Source organism: Lissotriton helveticus, chromosome 9 (genome assembly GCF_964261635.1).
Source record: "Lissotriton helveticus chromosome 9, aLisHel1.1, whole genome shotgun sequence".
Lineage (NCBI taxonomy): Eukaryota > Metazoa > Chordata > Amphibia > Caudata > Salamandridae > Lissotriton > Lissotriton helveticus.
Window position 1 is genome coordinate 543,911,532 of NC_136070.1, and position 14,239 is coordinate 543,925,770.

At 47.0% G+C, this 14,239-nt stretch overlaps 1 protein-coding gene across 1 annotated transcript in view; it reads right to left on the reverse strand.

The window, feature by feature from the left end:
* Positions 1 to 14,239, reverse strand: part of SYVN1 (synoviolin 1) — a 252,716-nt gene that overhangs the window by 10,744 nt on the left and 227,733 nt on the right. The window contains exon 15 of the mRNA XM_078660424.1: positions 5,129 to 5,277. Within this exon, the coding sequence (XP_078516550.1) occupies positions 5,129 to 5,277 (149 nt within the window). The remainder of the gene's footprint in view (positions 1 to 5,128; positions 5,278 to 14,239) is intronic.

Here is a 14,239-nt window from a genome sequence, read left to right on the forward strand (position 1 = left end):
AGAGTTGCGGTTGTTGTTGTTTCCGCGACCTCTTCCCTTGTTGTTGTTTCCCCTGTAGCCACCTCTAGAATTACCTCTGGGTGATGTAGGTGTAAAAGAGGTTTGCTGCTGGCTTGTACCTGTATTTTTGGATCCTCCTCTATAGGTGGATCTACGAAAGGAACCTCTTTGTGTCGGCTGTTGCAATGCTCCCATTGATTTAGCCGTTTCGGTATCCTTCTTCATCTTTTCTAGGGCCTCATCTGTCCCTGTGCCGAAAAGTGTTTTCCCATCAAAAGGTTGGTTCAGTAACGATGTTTGTACTTCTTGTTTGAACCCTGATACTCTGAGCCATGCATGTCTCCTTAACATGATGCTTGTGTTTGTAGACCTTGCTGCAGTGTCTGCCGCGTCTAGGGCGCACTTTATTGAAGTGTTAGTAATTAACTTCCCTTCTTGTATGAGATGATCTGCCCTCTTTTGATGTTCTTTAGGGAGATGTGTGATGAGTTTTTCTAACTCATCATAATGCGCTCTGTCATACCTTGCAAGTAGTGCTTGCGTATTAGCTATGCGCCAGCTGTTTGCCGCCTGAGATGCCATTCTCTTGCCAGAGGCATCTATTAGTTTAGACTCTTTGTCAGGAGGTGGAGCTTCTCCTGTAGATAAAGAGTTTGCTCTCTTACGAGCGTTTGTGACCACTAGTGAGTCTAGAGGAATTTGCCCTTTAATGTATATTGGGTCTTTTGGAGCTGCCCTATATTTTTTATCGATTCTTGGGTTCAATACCCTAGCCCTCACTGGGTCTTTGAATATCTCTGATGTATGACTGAGAAGGCCCTTAAGCATTGGTAGTGTTCCTGATGTTCTTTGTGCAGTAGGTAGTGTTTCTAATAAGAAGTCCTCTATTTGAGGTTCTGCATGTAGTTCTACCTTATGATATGTTGCTGCTCTATTAATGAGTTGTGCAAATCCAGTATTGTCATCAGGAGGTGAAGGTTTTGAGGGATACAATTCAGGGTTGTTATCATTATCTGACCCTACATTATACTCTTCCCATGGGTCTGCCTCCTCTGGGATTGTGTCTTCATCATCCCCAGGATGTTCCCCCTCCCCTGTGTCACTCTCTACATCTGTTGTAGGTGTAGATGGTCGTGTGGGAGGAATATTTGGCCTATTGTGAGGAAGAGGAGAAGATGGTGTGTGTCTAGGTTTGGGAGAAGAGGGAGGAGTTTTATTCGTCCCCATTGTTCTCTTCTTCGGATGAGTCTTGTCGTCCGAATGTTCATTCTTCCTCTTTTTAGGTAGTTCTGTGACTACCTTGCCAGTCTTTGGGTCAATAAACAGAGTCTTTTGTTTAGGATCAGTCCCGTGTTCCTGTGTCGGTACCGCAGTTTTCGGGTCCGAAAGGTGTTTTTTCTTTTGAATGTCCAGTTGTATTTTCGGTACCGAGATTTTATTCGGATCTGATTTCTTCGGTATCGAAGATGTCCCCGGTGTCGAGGGTGTTTTCGACGCCGAAACGTGCTTCGGTGTCGACATGGACTGCTTCGACTTCGAGCTTTCCTTGACTTGGAGCTTCGGTGTCGATGTGGTCCGTTTATCGGAACCGGATCCACTATGATGGGAGACCGAGTGTTTCGGTTTCTGTTTCGTTGCCGGGCTCCAAGGCGGGGCGTTGGAAACTTTTTTCGGTTGTCTGACCGGGCTCGAAGGCGGGGTCGATACCGTGTGGGGTCTGTTTTTTGGTAAAGGGACGTCGTCACTCACGGTTTGTTGGACGTCGATTTCCTCGACGTCAGACTCGTCCGCTTCAGACCCCGCCTCGTCGGCCTCTTCTTCCTCCTCTTCTGGGTGCTGGTCCTCAAACAGCTCCGGGATTGCTTGTGACTGCATTCTCGATACCTCGTGTCTTCGGGCTCGACGGTTTCTAATCGTCGATTTTGAAGAGAACGCTGCACAGGCCTCACAGTCCCTGGATTCGTGTTCAGGGGACAAGCAGAGGTTGCACACCTCGTGTAGGTCCTTGTGTGGGAACTTAGCACCACACGTTGGACATTTTTTGAATGGAGTCCTTTCCATGGACCCAGGGCTGGACTACGTCGAGTTTCTCGTAGTCGTCGTCCTTCGAACCGCGTCGGTATGGAGTGAAGTCGCGTTCGATAACAATACCGTCGATTTGGAAAGGAATACGCGCCGGTTATAACCTTCTTTGTTGAAGTCGGTCCGGAGCGCTTCGATCCTCATCCGAACCCGATGGCGGAAAAAAACAATCTAAGGATGGAGCCGATGCCCATGCGCACTAACACCGAGAGGAGGAGTCATCTATGACGACAAAGACTTCTCCAGAAGAAAAACAAAGTGCAATCATCCGAGCCCAACACCAGATGGCGATCTATTCATAAATGTACCATCTGCAGCCCATATGCCTCGAACATACTGTTTTGATATGTTTGAAGTTCACCTATGGCTTTGGCAGTGTCGCAGTCTTTTTAATTTTTTCAAGCATTTTATTCACTTGTGGGCCTAAGAGGTGTTCTCCATCTAAAGGTAGATTGAGGGGATATTGCTGGACACCGGTTTTAAATCCTTACACTCTTAACTAAGCGTGGCGTCTAATAATGCTGGTGTCAACCTCCCTTGCATCTGGTTGCAGCATCAAATGCACACTGAATTGTAACATTAGACAGAATCCTCCCCTCTTCCATTAACTTTGAGCCCCTTTCTTTATATTGGTCAGGAAGGTATTGTAGTAATTCCTGTATCACATCCCACTGTGCTCTGTTATATCGAGCGAAGTCCTACAGGATTGGTGATCCGAAAGTGGGTTTTCTGCCTGCACAGCTACATGTTTACCTGCAGGATCACATTTCTTGTACTCCTTGTCTGTAGGAGGAGCATCCTTGTGCCTTGTGAGTTGGTATCAATGTACATCACAAAAGAATCAGGGGGAACATGCCCTTTGATGTACATTGCGGTACAAAAGGGGGTGGTGATGGATGGAGCATCTGAACCAATCAAACACTCGCACCCAGTCAACAGATCTGGGTTTAATCCATCACCATTCTTTAGCCCACTCTGCCACCCCAGTTCAGACATGGCCATATGCAAATCAGTTTGACCCTGTGCCTCATGGGAACAGTCCAGCCCGAACTGCCTGGCTGATGAGGGCTGTTAGCCTGAAACCGGTCCCAGGATGATTGTTTTCGGTCCAGGGAAGACATGGCTTGGCAGTTCGGGTTGGACTGTGTGTTATGTTTTGGATAGTGTCTCCACAAGGAAGTTGTTATCATCCTCTATTGTGTGAATGTCAACATTATGATATTCCGCAACTTTGCGTAGTATCTCACTGTATATAGTGGTATCATCTGGTCTACATTACAGTCATCCCAGGGTTGATCCAGCATATCTGGATCACCTTGTGGGTCATGAAAGTAAGGAGTGTATTAGGGGGTCTATATTCTCCCCAATACTGCAGTCCCCTAGAGAAGATGTGGTTACCCTTGTGGGTAAGCATAAGGGGAGTGTTGTGGAGACGTTGGTAGAGGTAGATCTGGCATTGCTTATAGAAAGAGGAAGAGGGGAGGAAGAGGTATAGGCAGAGGTGGAGTAGGTGGTAGAGGAAGTGGAAGTTAAAGTGAAAAACAAACACAACTAGTGCTCTGTCCTTATGTTTCTTGGGTGGGGGCTTCAAGGTTGTGGCCCTATGATCTCTTCCTCGCAAGTCTTTTGTTATTGTCTCTGTAGGTGTAAGAGGTGGCTTGGTTACCACCCTGCCAGTATCCGAGTTTATGACCAGAATTTTCTGCCTGCCGTCAAGTTTTTCCTGTAGTTTACCTAAAATAGGCTGAACAGGCTGTTTTTTGGGCTCTGTGAGGGTTTGTATTGTTTTCGGCACCGAGACTGTTTTAGGCATGGAAGCCTTAGTGTCCGAAGAAGTTTTTGATGAAGATTTAGGAGTCAAGGTCCGCTTGTGGTAGAAGGTGCTTTTGGCACCAATGGGGTTTTCGGCTCCGACAGCAGCATGGAGTCTGAAAGTGCCCTGGGTTTTCTGAACCAGTTTTCAGCTCTAAAGGCTTTTCTCCCATCAATGTTTGGTTTTTCCCCGAAGATGGCTCCGAAAGAAGCTTTGATGTTTGAGGAATTAGTGGTCTCATTCTTCAGTGGTCTTTCAGGGTAGTTTCGGCAGAGGAATGACTGTCTGCTCCTTTGCCTTGTGCTGGATACCTCCATGGCCTGAGGGCAGAGGGGTTCTGTGAGCCTGTGTTTGTACCTTTGGTTGTGTCTGGAAGGCGTTCACCACAGAACTGACATGCCCCTTGGAAGCAATCAGTTGGGTTTCAGGTTCATGGTCGAAGTCAGACCCTCGCCTATTGCTGGGGAGAAGAATGGGGCTGTCCAGTGGAGCGCCTTGTGCCTCTTCTTCCAGATCGCCCTCAGGGTGGAGGCTGTGTTCTGTATCTGATTGAGTCTGGTGCCCAAAGATACAGGTGCATCTTCAGTTTGGTGTGCCTGCATTGTGCTATGTGCCCAGCCTCGGTCCCTTGGCTGTCGAAGCATTTCCTTTGAACTGAAGGCCAGGCACACTTCACATGACGTCTAGTCATGTTTTGGAAACGGGCAAGGGTTGCAGACTGGATAGTGATTTTGCCTGAATATTTTGTGAGGCATCTGGAGAAGAAGCAGAAAGGAGTTTTTTCCATTACTTCGTTAGCGTTGAGTGAAGGAAGATGGCGAGGAAACGTAGAAGTCGAAGTAGAGCTGAGCTCAGGCAGGCTGCGAAAAAACACAGTTTTTGCTCTTTTCCCTCTGGGAGCCGTCGAAGGGTGAAGAATTGTTAACCGAAAGGCCAGTTAAACTGTGTTGAAGCTTTGAGGTAGACGTATGAACCAGATGGTGGAGAAAAAAATCTAACAAAGTCGCTGATGAGCTAACAATGCAGACTTTAGGAGGAGTCACTATACCTCATGACTAGAATACTTCTTTTAAGAAAAAAAAATTGCAAACATCCAACACTAGATGGCAGGAGTATGCCATGCATATGTATCTACAGCCAACACAAGCTCTGAATAAATTATACCAATAATCTATGAAATCAAGCTCTCAAGAAAAAGGACATAAATACACAGAACAAGGTTTTTTCTTTCACCTGTACGGTCCAAGGAGGCCAATTCTTCAACCGCGGCAGAGGTGGATGGGGTTACGTTATCTGTACTCAAAGTGGTAGTATTGCTGGTAGATACAGGAGCTGATTTAGGGCTAGGCGGAGCGGCTGGTGCAGGGGCTGGACGAGGAGGCCTAGAAAACATGAAATGTATTAACACAAAAATCTGTTGTCACAACTCCATGGCATCTGGGTAAACAACAGAAACAATTACATTTAGTGAGGTGCACAGCAACTTGCATCAAGGAGAAATCAAAAGATGGTATGAAGCACAAAAAAAGGGTAAAATACCTTATGGTGAAAAAAGATTACAGGGCATTTTTTCTTAACCCCTTCAGTGCTAATGACAAGGGTAACTCGTCATGGAGTTTCCATTGATTTCAATGGAAAGTCAATGGGAAGAGGTGGATGTACCTTAGCATCCAAGTGGTTAAGCTAATGCATAACTCCAAAAACTAACATTCTGAAAGTAAGAAACTAGTATACCAATGTCTGAATTAGCAGTTTATGGAGTTACCTGTGATTTATGTTGTGCTCATTCAGAGGTGAATAATTTCCTGAGGTTTAAAAAGTGCCCCACAATATCAAATTTTTAATAAATTAATCACTGGCCTTGACCGATGTGCCTGCTTTGGAACATGTTAGCGATCAAAGGGTGAACCGCGTAATGAGAATTGGTGATAACTAAATGCTGTTAAGTATAAAATATTCTAAGGAAGGGATACAAAATAATTGGTCAGAGTTCAGTCTATGTGTGTGATATCATTTCTTGCCCTGATAAAGCTTTACTGCTCGCTCACACTACCACAAATCGAGAGTAAGGCATTATCTACTTCTACCTCTGTAAGCCTTTGGGGATCCACTGGACTCTGCGCACCCTATACCTTACTTTGGTATAGTATATACAGAGCCAGCTTTCTGCAGTATTGATGTCTTCCAATATGCTGAAAGTGCAAACACGTGTACTTCAAAGAATGTATAACCTAAGTAACTACGAAAAAATGTCAGTAGCTTCAAATTATGTTCGATATTAATGGATGAAATGGTGTTAGGCATGCTACAGAAAACATCCTCAATTTACTATCACACGTACATGCTGTTGCCTGACATGTTTCCCTAATGTACCCATATCCTTGTAGGAGATTTAAACCTACAATCTAACAAATCAGAAGTACAGCAGCCAAACTGAGTCTTGGAAGTCTGGATACCCACTTAGTCCCCAGTGCATCCTTAGGTGATAGAGTAAAGGAGGAAATCTTCTTTAGTGTGCTTTGATTGGGCATGAGAGTTGAGACCCACAGCCATAATGCCCAAATTTAAACTAGTATCAAAGTAACTTTAGCTAACCTGTCCGATGTGACCACCAATGCCAGTGGAAGCGCAGGGAAAAATATATGTAGTGTTGCCATACAAAGGGAGTTGTATTTCATTATCATGTAGTTCACTTGGAATAGTTCTTTGTTTTACTTGTGGTAAACAAATCTATTAGAGGATGTCCACACGATGTTTCCAAATTCCTGCTTGTACGTTTCCTGATTGCACGCTATTTGCGACTCCAACAAGTTTGCAGTCCCCCAGTGAGTGTTGGGCCAGTCCACTAAAACTTCGTTTTCATTGCCCAGTGCTTAATAGTCTAGTACTGTCTAGAAAGTGTTGGGGAAGTGTAGCAAGCTGGCCCCCCATATAGTGGACCAAAAGAAGGTACACTGTGTAATGAGTCTAGGCAAACCCCAAGGGAATTACAGAAGCACAAATGGCACCACAAATGCTCTCTTTTGTGGTAGTGTGGGCGAGCAGTTCGGCATCTTAGAAGGTAGTGTTAAGCATGAATTGCACACACAAAGGCAGTGAGTGAGACCACATTGTAGGAAAGTGCCCCTTTTTGACATGGTAACCCCCCACCCCCAAATTTGTTGCATAGTAAATGATACAATTTCAAATAAAAGCACGCTGGATTCCTACTGACTAGGTTCCCAGAGCCAGAGAGCTTTCCAAAAACAGTACAATTGTTCCCCCAATTGGTAAAACCTTTAGCACCCTCTGTAAGTCCCTAGTAAATGGTACCCTGGTACCTAGGGCCTGAGGCACTGAAGAGGGTCCCCAAGGGGTGCAGCACAAATTGTGCCACCCTAAAGAACCCCTCACCAAGCACATGCAAGACTGACATTGCAGGGCCTAGCAAAGCAAGAGATTGATAGAAATTGGAAAGCCCCTGGAGGGCCCAGAATAGCAGGTTAGCGAAAGGAGATGGAGAAATGGGCAGGTTAGGAAGGGGAAGTGCTACTCAGTGAAGCTAAAAGTGGCATTGGGTCCATTGAAATAGCACAGGTTTGGGAAACACAGATGGACTCCTTAAGGGACCCACATCCAGATACATGAGAACCAACCCCGGAGGGCCCACCTGCGCAGATTCCTCCTCTACCTTAAGAGCCTTGCTCATCCCTAAATTCTTGAGACTCCACATTGTATGTGCATCACCCTTCGACTGCGTGTGACGCACAACTGGTATTAGACTATCAGTAGCATGCTTGCCCTCAGTACATAACTATTGTAAGACAGAACAGACTCATGATTGGGGGTGGAGTAAAGGGGTTATGCCAGTTGTCATTATTATGTTATGTGGAGATATCAGACTTCTAAAAAGGCCTCTGAGGTGATGTTGCCTTAATAGAAGACTGCTGTACTATTGACACATTTTTCAATAAAATTTGCTTAAGAAAAAAACAACAAAAAAAGGTCAATTTCAGGCTGCGTGTCTTGGTGCAGACAAAAGTGAAAACATGATAGGTCACACATAACAGTATGCTTTGTCCCCTGAAACTGCATGTGATATTTGTAAGTCACCCTTACAGCAGGCCTGACAGTCCAATGGCGGGGTGCTGAATATTACATGTGAAGGCACCTGCATGAGCAGACACTCCCCTGTGCTGGTCAGTCCTATTACTGCCAGTGCAAGTGGGCAGGGAAGCCATTTTAAAACGGTGTTTTTTAACAGTTTGAACCTTTTAGTAAGCTAGCAAAAATCAACCAGCCTATATTTTTAAAACAGTCTAACTGTCAAGGACACTTTTTAAATTTGTAAAAAAGGACTGTGGGACTTAAAGCGCTGACAGACCAAATTAAAAAGATAAAAAATTCAGAAGGGGGGGGTGGGTTAGGTGGAATTGAATTTTTGGGGGGTCATTCCAAAGTAAATTGTGGATTACTTAGTGGAATCACAATACTGACAGAGTGGTACAGTAAATGCAAAGTTTGGACCTCACTACTGTACTACCAAAGTAGGAAGCAGGCTCTCTATACAGTGTACCAAAATGAGGTACACTATGCAGAGTCCAGGCAAACCCCAAAGGAATTACACAGGACAGTCAAATGCTCTCTTTTGTGGTAATGTGGGCTAGCAGTTAGGTATATCAGAGGGTAGTGCTAAGCATTTATTACACATACAAAAACAGTAAATAACACACACTCAATAAAGAAATCTGACACCAATTTATAATAACAACACACTCATATATATTAATTTTGATACCAAGATCATTGTAATCTGGTAAGTACTTGTTGAGTTATGAATTGATAAAAAAAAATTAAATGGTGCATTTTCTGTATCTGCAATCTTATCCTATGGAGGAAAAACATGTATTGCATTGGGCACTTAGCATCGACTTACAGGACTGTTCTTCTGGACTTGAGGTAAGTCACCTTGGGAGACTCAGGGGCGGCCAAGTGCAGAGGTGTGTCACAGAGTCGGGTGTCCCAATCACTTCAATGGGAAAACGGTCCGGTTACAAAGAGGCTGCAAGCTGGGATGGGAGACCAGTCCAGGGAAACCCACAGGGAGGGCTCCACCGATGAGACCTTCGTGCACATGAGGACGCCTTTTGTCCAATTCTCCTCGGGCTGTGGGGGCTAGGGCGCTGTGGTGTCTTTCGCCATTGGATCCGGTGCTGGAGTTTCTTGTGATTGGAGGTGGGCTGCAGAAAGAAGCTGCAGGCGGCAACTGGAAGTTCAGTCTGGGCAAACCTAAGCGTGGGCTTCGCTCTTAAGGCCCTGGGGATCCTGTTGGCACCGTCACCTCTCATGTACTCTGGTCCGCGGGTGCTTTGAGGCATCGGGTGGAGGCAGTCACAGACTCTTGGTCTTTGTTTTACAGAAAAGGGGCAAATAGGACAGCTGGGCAGCTCTCAATGTTCCTGAAGTCCCTCGATCTGCAGGTCTGTCTTGCTTGGTGTTGGTGTCCAGTCTAGGCAAAACAATGGGTCCAGTCCCTCAGGTATTGGCTCTATGCTGCTCTGCTTGATCCTGGTGACCTCTCACTCGGTGGAAGGATAGATCTGTTTTTCAGAAGCACAGGGTCATCCTCCTAGGGAGCTGCTAGGTCAGGCTGGCTGGGAAGCGGCAACTCAGTGAAAAACACCTTCGTCTTTGGTGCCTGCGGCTGCAGGGGAGTAGCTCCTCTACTCCAAAGGAGTTTCTTCAGGCAACTGGTGACCCACTGGCAGCCCTCCAGGTTTCTTGGAGACTTCGTGCAATTTCTGAACAGGTAATGTTATCCTAAGGAGGAAAGACATACACTGCATACAGGTACTTCACAGTGATTTATGGGACCAATCTCCTGGTCTTAAGCTAAGTATGGGGCAAGGTTCAAGGCAGCACCAACAGGTCACCTCGGGCGCATGGGTGCAGATATGATTTTCAGCTTCCGGTGCTCAATGTTATCCTATGGGGGGATGGGGGGCGGGCAGCGACATACTGCATTCGGGCACTTCACAGCGACTTACAGGACTAATGTGGTGGGCTTAAGTCAAGTATGGAGCAAGGCCCAAAAAAACAACAAAAGATCACCACAGGAGGCTCTTGTGCGTCTTGGTTCAGAGGTGTGTTACGGTGTTGAGTGTTACATTTACTTTAATGGGGAACAGTCCGGTTGCAAAGAGGCTGGGACTATGAGACAAGTCAGGCTGAACTAAGAAGGCGGCTCAGGTCTCACAATGCTCAGGGACGTGGAGACACCTTTGGTCCTCTTCTCCTCGGGCCAATGCGGCTACGTGCAGTGGTGCTTTGATGCAATGGGTTTTGTCACCAGAGACACTTGCAGTAGAGGGGGCCTGCACAAAGGCTGCCTGTGGCATTGAAATGTCCACTGTGGACAAATCCAAGATGGTCTTTGTCTCTGCAGGGTCGGGGGGACCACACTGGCACCACTGCTGACTTCAACTCAAGCTAGAGGGCACAGGTGCAGTGGTGCTTTCTGGTGTCAGGATTTGCAGTGGCTGGAGTGCTCAAAGTTCTTTTGGAGTGCTTGCATGATGCAGGGAAGCAGCTCCTTCTACTCCATAGGAGTATACAGTAAAATATAGTAGCACAGTTCCCAAATCCTCCCAACCATGCTCCATGACTTATTTTACAGGCATTAATGCAAAGAGGGCAAAACCTTCTCCCCACACTCTCAGGTATACATATCCCAGCGAATACACAACGTAATCCATCTTTACAAATAAATATTACATTTTCCGTTTTCTGGGCCATTAAGGCTCCCAGGAAGTTAACATAGAGGATTGTATTGTTGCTTGATATTTATTCCATCACAGGACGTGATAGTCTATCCACAGGGACCATATCATCACATTTGTGGGTTCACCCTCTACTGTAATGCACAATCCTCTCTTCCCCAAGACACTCGTACACAACTCACCAAATTCCACTGTTATCTGGCAGCTTTCACTGCTCTGGGCTACTTCTCTTTCGTACTGTGCAGCCTAGGTTCACAAACTGAGTTTGGTACCAGATAAGCTCTTGATCCCAATCTACACACTTAAAATAGTTTATGAATGCCTCAACTGGGTTTCCATCACTCAATCAAAGTCTCTTTCACCGGTTTCCAAAACATCTGTATTGCAGGAAAGAGCCAAATTATATGCATAAAGGTTCCTACTGGCAACAACCTCTAAGGCACTTATTTTTACAACCAAACTTTACTCAATTACTCCAACCCAGCCTGATGTCAGGGCATAAAATGTCCATTATGTCTCATTTTGACATTTCAAGTGAGAAAACAGCACAAAATTACCTAAGCCCCAATATCTCTTTCTTTTTAGGCCAACATTCTGAGCCCTTTTTTTTTCTTAATGTTGTCTGCATCATCCACAGTTTGGTATAATGGTGTATTGAGGACAAGGATATGATCTTCTAGGTGGAAGCCAAATATGCGCAACTAGCAGTAGTAATGCAAAACAGAAAATGTAGTCGCGGTCTACTAGGAGTATCAGCTGTATCCACTCTTTTAACAGGTCTGCAGTGTATACCCGATTCAGAGATCTCTTGTGGACATTTGCTACATCCTAGGCATCAGGTACTGTATGCAAATGATGTTCACTGGATCTTGATGTGCAGGTGCCAAAGGCACCAAAGTATTAATTGTTGTATTTTGCTCCCTCAGAGTATAAATATCAGAGTTAAAGCTTATGTACTGTGCCACGGAGGGGGCATGGCGAAGATGGCGACCGGAGGGGATGCACACTGAGAAGCTCTGCAATGGACCGCTCAATATCCTGAAAAAATTGCCGCCCTGAGGTTCAATGGCTGCCTAGCATCATAGGGGGGGTGCTTCCCGGACCTGCACAGAGCAGTTCGGCGACATGAGGAGGCAACCCTGCAGCTACCGTGCTAGGAGATACCGGCTCGCTACGGCCAAGGACACTGACCGGGATGCACGCCGTACCCGATGGAGAGAACCCAGTGGGAGGTGCTGGCGCGGACGGGCGCCGCTGGAGCTGTGTACGATGTTGGCGGCAGCGCTGCCATGGTCTGGTTTACCGGGGGTCGGTGGCGATGTGGAGGAGCGCCCAGTGAATATTGAACCCAGGACAGCATGGAGAGCAGGCAATGGCAGCAAACCCTTGGCGGCAGGCCTGGTTAAGGGATAATAGGATGTGGAATCATACGGGGAGGGACGGAAAGGGTACAAGTCAGGGTCTGTGTCATTGTGGATGGGATAAGGGCCTGGTAACCTTATCCACCTTCTTACGTTGATTTGGTGGAATCAGAATGTCGAAGGCTTCCTCGAAGGTCAGCTGGCATTCCAAGAGTGGATTAACAGTAGACCCTCAAGGACGGGTAAGGATCCAGCCCATTGGGGGTGGGCTACCAGGTGCTTCTGCCTTACATTGACCTCCTCCTTCAGTTTGTAGAGAATCTTTTCGACCACGCCCTGCCGATGTCTGGGCTGCTGGTCGATGCCGAAGTCTAGAGCTCCAAGAGGGGTTTTGGGTGGGCGCTGAGGTTCGGGTCGGTGCCAAAGCGGATGTGGTCGGCACAGAGGGTAGGGTCAGTGTCGGAGTAGTTGGAATTGAAGTGGCCAGTCTCAAAGGTTTCTTCAGCACTAAGCCAGAGACAGACAGAATGTTCAAAGTGGTCTGTCGGTGCCAACCATGGCTCAAAGGCAGTGGTGGTCCAAAGGCCTGTCTCTGGCGCTCCAGAGTGGCTGTGTGCTCTTTGGTCTAAGGCTGCTCAGATTGAGAGCGCTGTTGAGGGACAAGGGGTGTCGTACTCAGACTGCTAAGCTGGTGAAGTTCCTCGATCTGCAGACCGGAACCAAAGCTTTCTTCAGGGGAGAAAGCCTCTTCATCTGCAGACAATGGATGTGGATGATGTTCCCCACTTGATGTCCTTGGGACCGAATAGGCCTGGGGTGTTGTTGAAGCTCCTGCGTGACATCTCGAGTCAACGTGCCTGCTGGTCGGGGACAGTCTTTTTAGAACGGAAGGAGCAACAGGCATCGCAGGTGGATTCGATGTGCTCAGGTGACTTGTGCAACTTGCAGACTTGATGAAAGTTAGTGTGGGGATATTCTGCGTGGCAGCGAGGACAATATCAGAACTGTGTCCGTTCCATCACCGTTGTGGCATAGTGGGGACACACGACCAAGAGACAGAAGTAGGCCTAGTGTGAATAGAAAAAGAGCACCGCAACAGTGATGACCCAGAGCACAGGAACACGCGTTCAACCCAGTGGGTAGAATTTTTTTTTAACAATGTATGTATAGGCATTTATATAGCGCACTACTTACCCGTAGGGTCCCAAGGCGCTTCGACCGCTGCGAAACCCTTCCTGGCTTCCCTGAGAGATGGTCCCTTAATGGGTATCTCCAGGGTGAGACCAGGCATCCCCGGCGGTCTGGTGGGGCCGTTAGTGAAGATGAGGCAAGCTAATGCCCAGAGTTGCCGAGTGTGATCGCTGATCAGAGTGGGCACCGAGGCGAGAGAATTATCGAGTCCGCTGACCCTGGTCCAGAAACCTGCCGCGCCGGGAATCGAACCCTGGTCCCGGGCCGTCCTCTGCTCTCGGGTCTGCCGCCTCTAACCAGTGAGCCACACTACTTCACTACTAACAATGGAGCCGATGACCACAAATGCCTCGAATATGATCTTTCCTTCTGCAACCAACTACGGCCCCCAATTTTTATTTTGGTTTGGGAGATGTTGGATGAGGCCTTCCATCTGATCCCAGTGTGCCTGGTCATACCAGGAGAGTATTCCTATGGAATTGGCAATACACCAATGGGTGGCAGACTGTGCTGCAATGTGCTTTCCGCCCATCTCAATCTTCTTACTTTCCCATCCAGAGGGGCACATCTCCTGTGCCCTGGGAATTAGAGTGATTTTTGGCCGCGTGTATGACTAAGGAGTTGTGTGGTAGATCCCCCCTAATATACAATGGGAGGGAGATGCTTTATGGTTTTTTTCTACCCTAGGCGTGACTTCTTGTACCTTCAAAGGTTCTTTGAAGATGTCACTAGCGGGCTTAAGCATGGCTTTCAGCATGGGTAGGTAGGTAGGTACCAGAGAGATGGCTGCATGTAGGAGAAGGTCTCCATTAGGAAGCCATCTTCCTCTGGCTAAATGTGCGTTTCCACCATGGGGAAGGTGGCTGCCGCTGTGCAGGACCTCATGAGGTAGGGCGTGAGGGCTTGGTGAGATAATAGTTCTAGACGAGTGTCCGCTTCGGGCTCTATACTATAGTCGTCCCAAGGATAGGGACTTGTGGATCATATGGAATGTCATAAGGCTCATATTGGGGTCCAGGAATGCCCTGTCATTC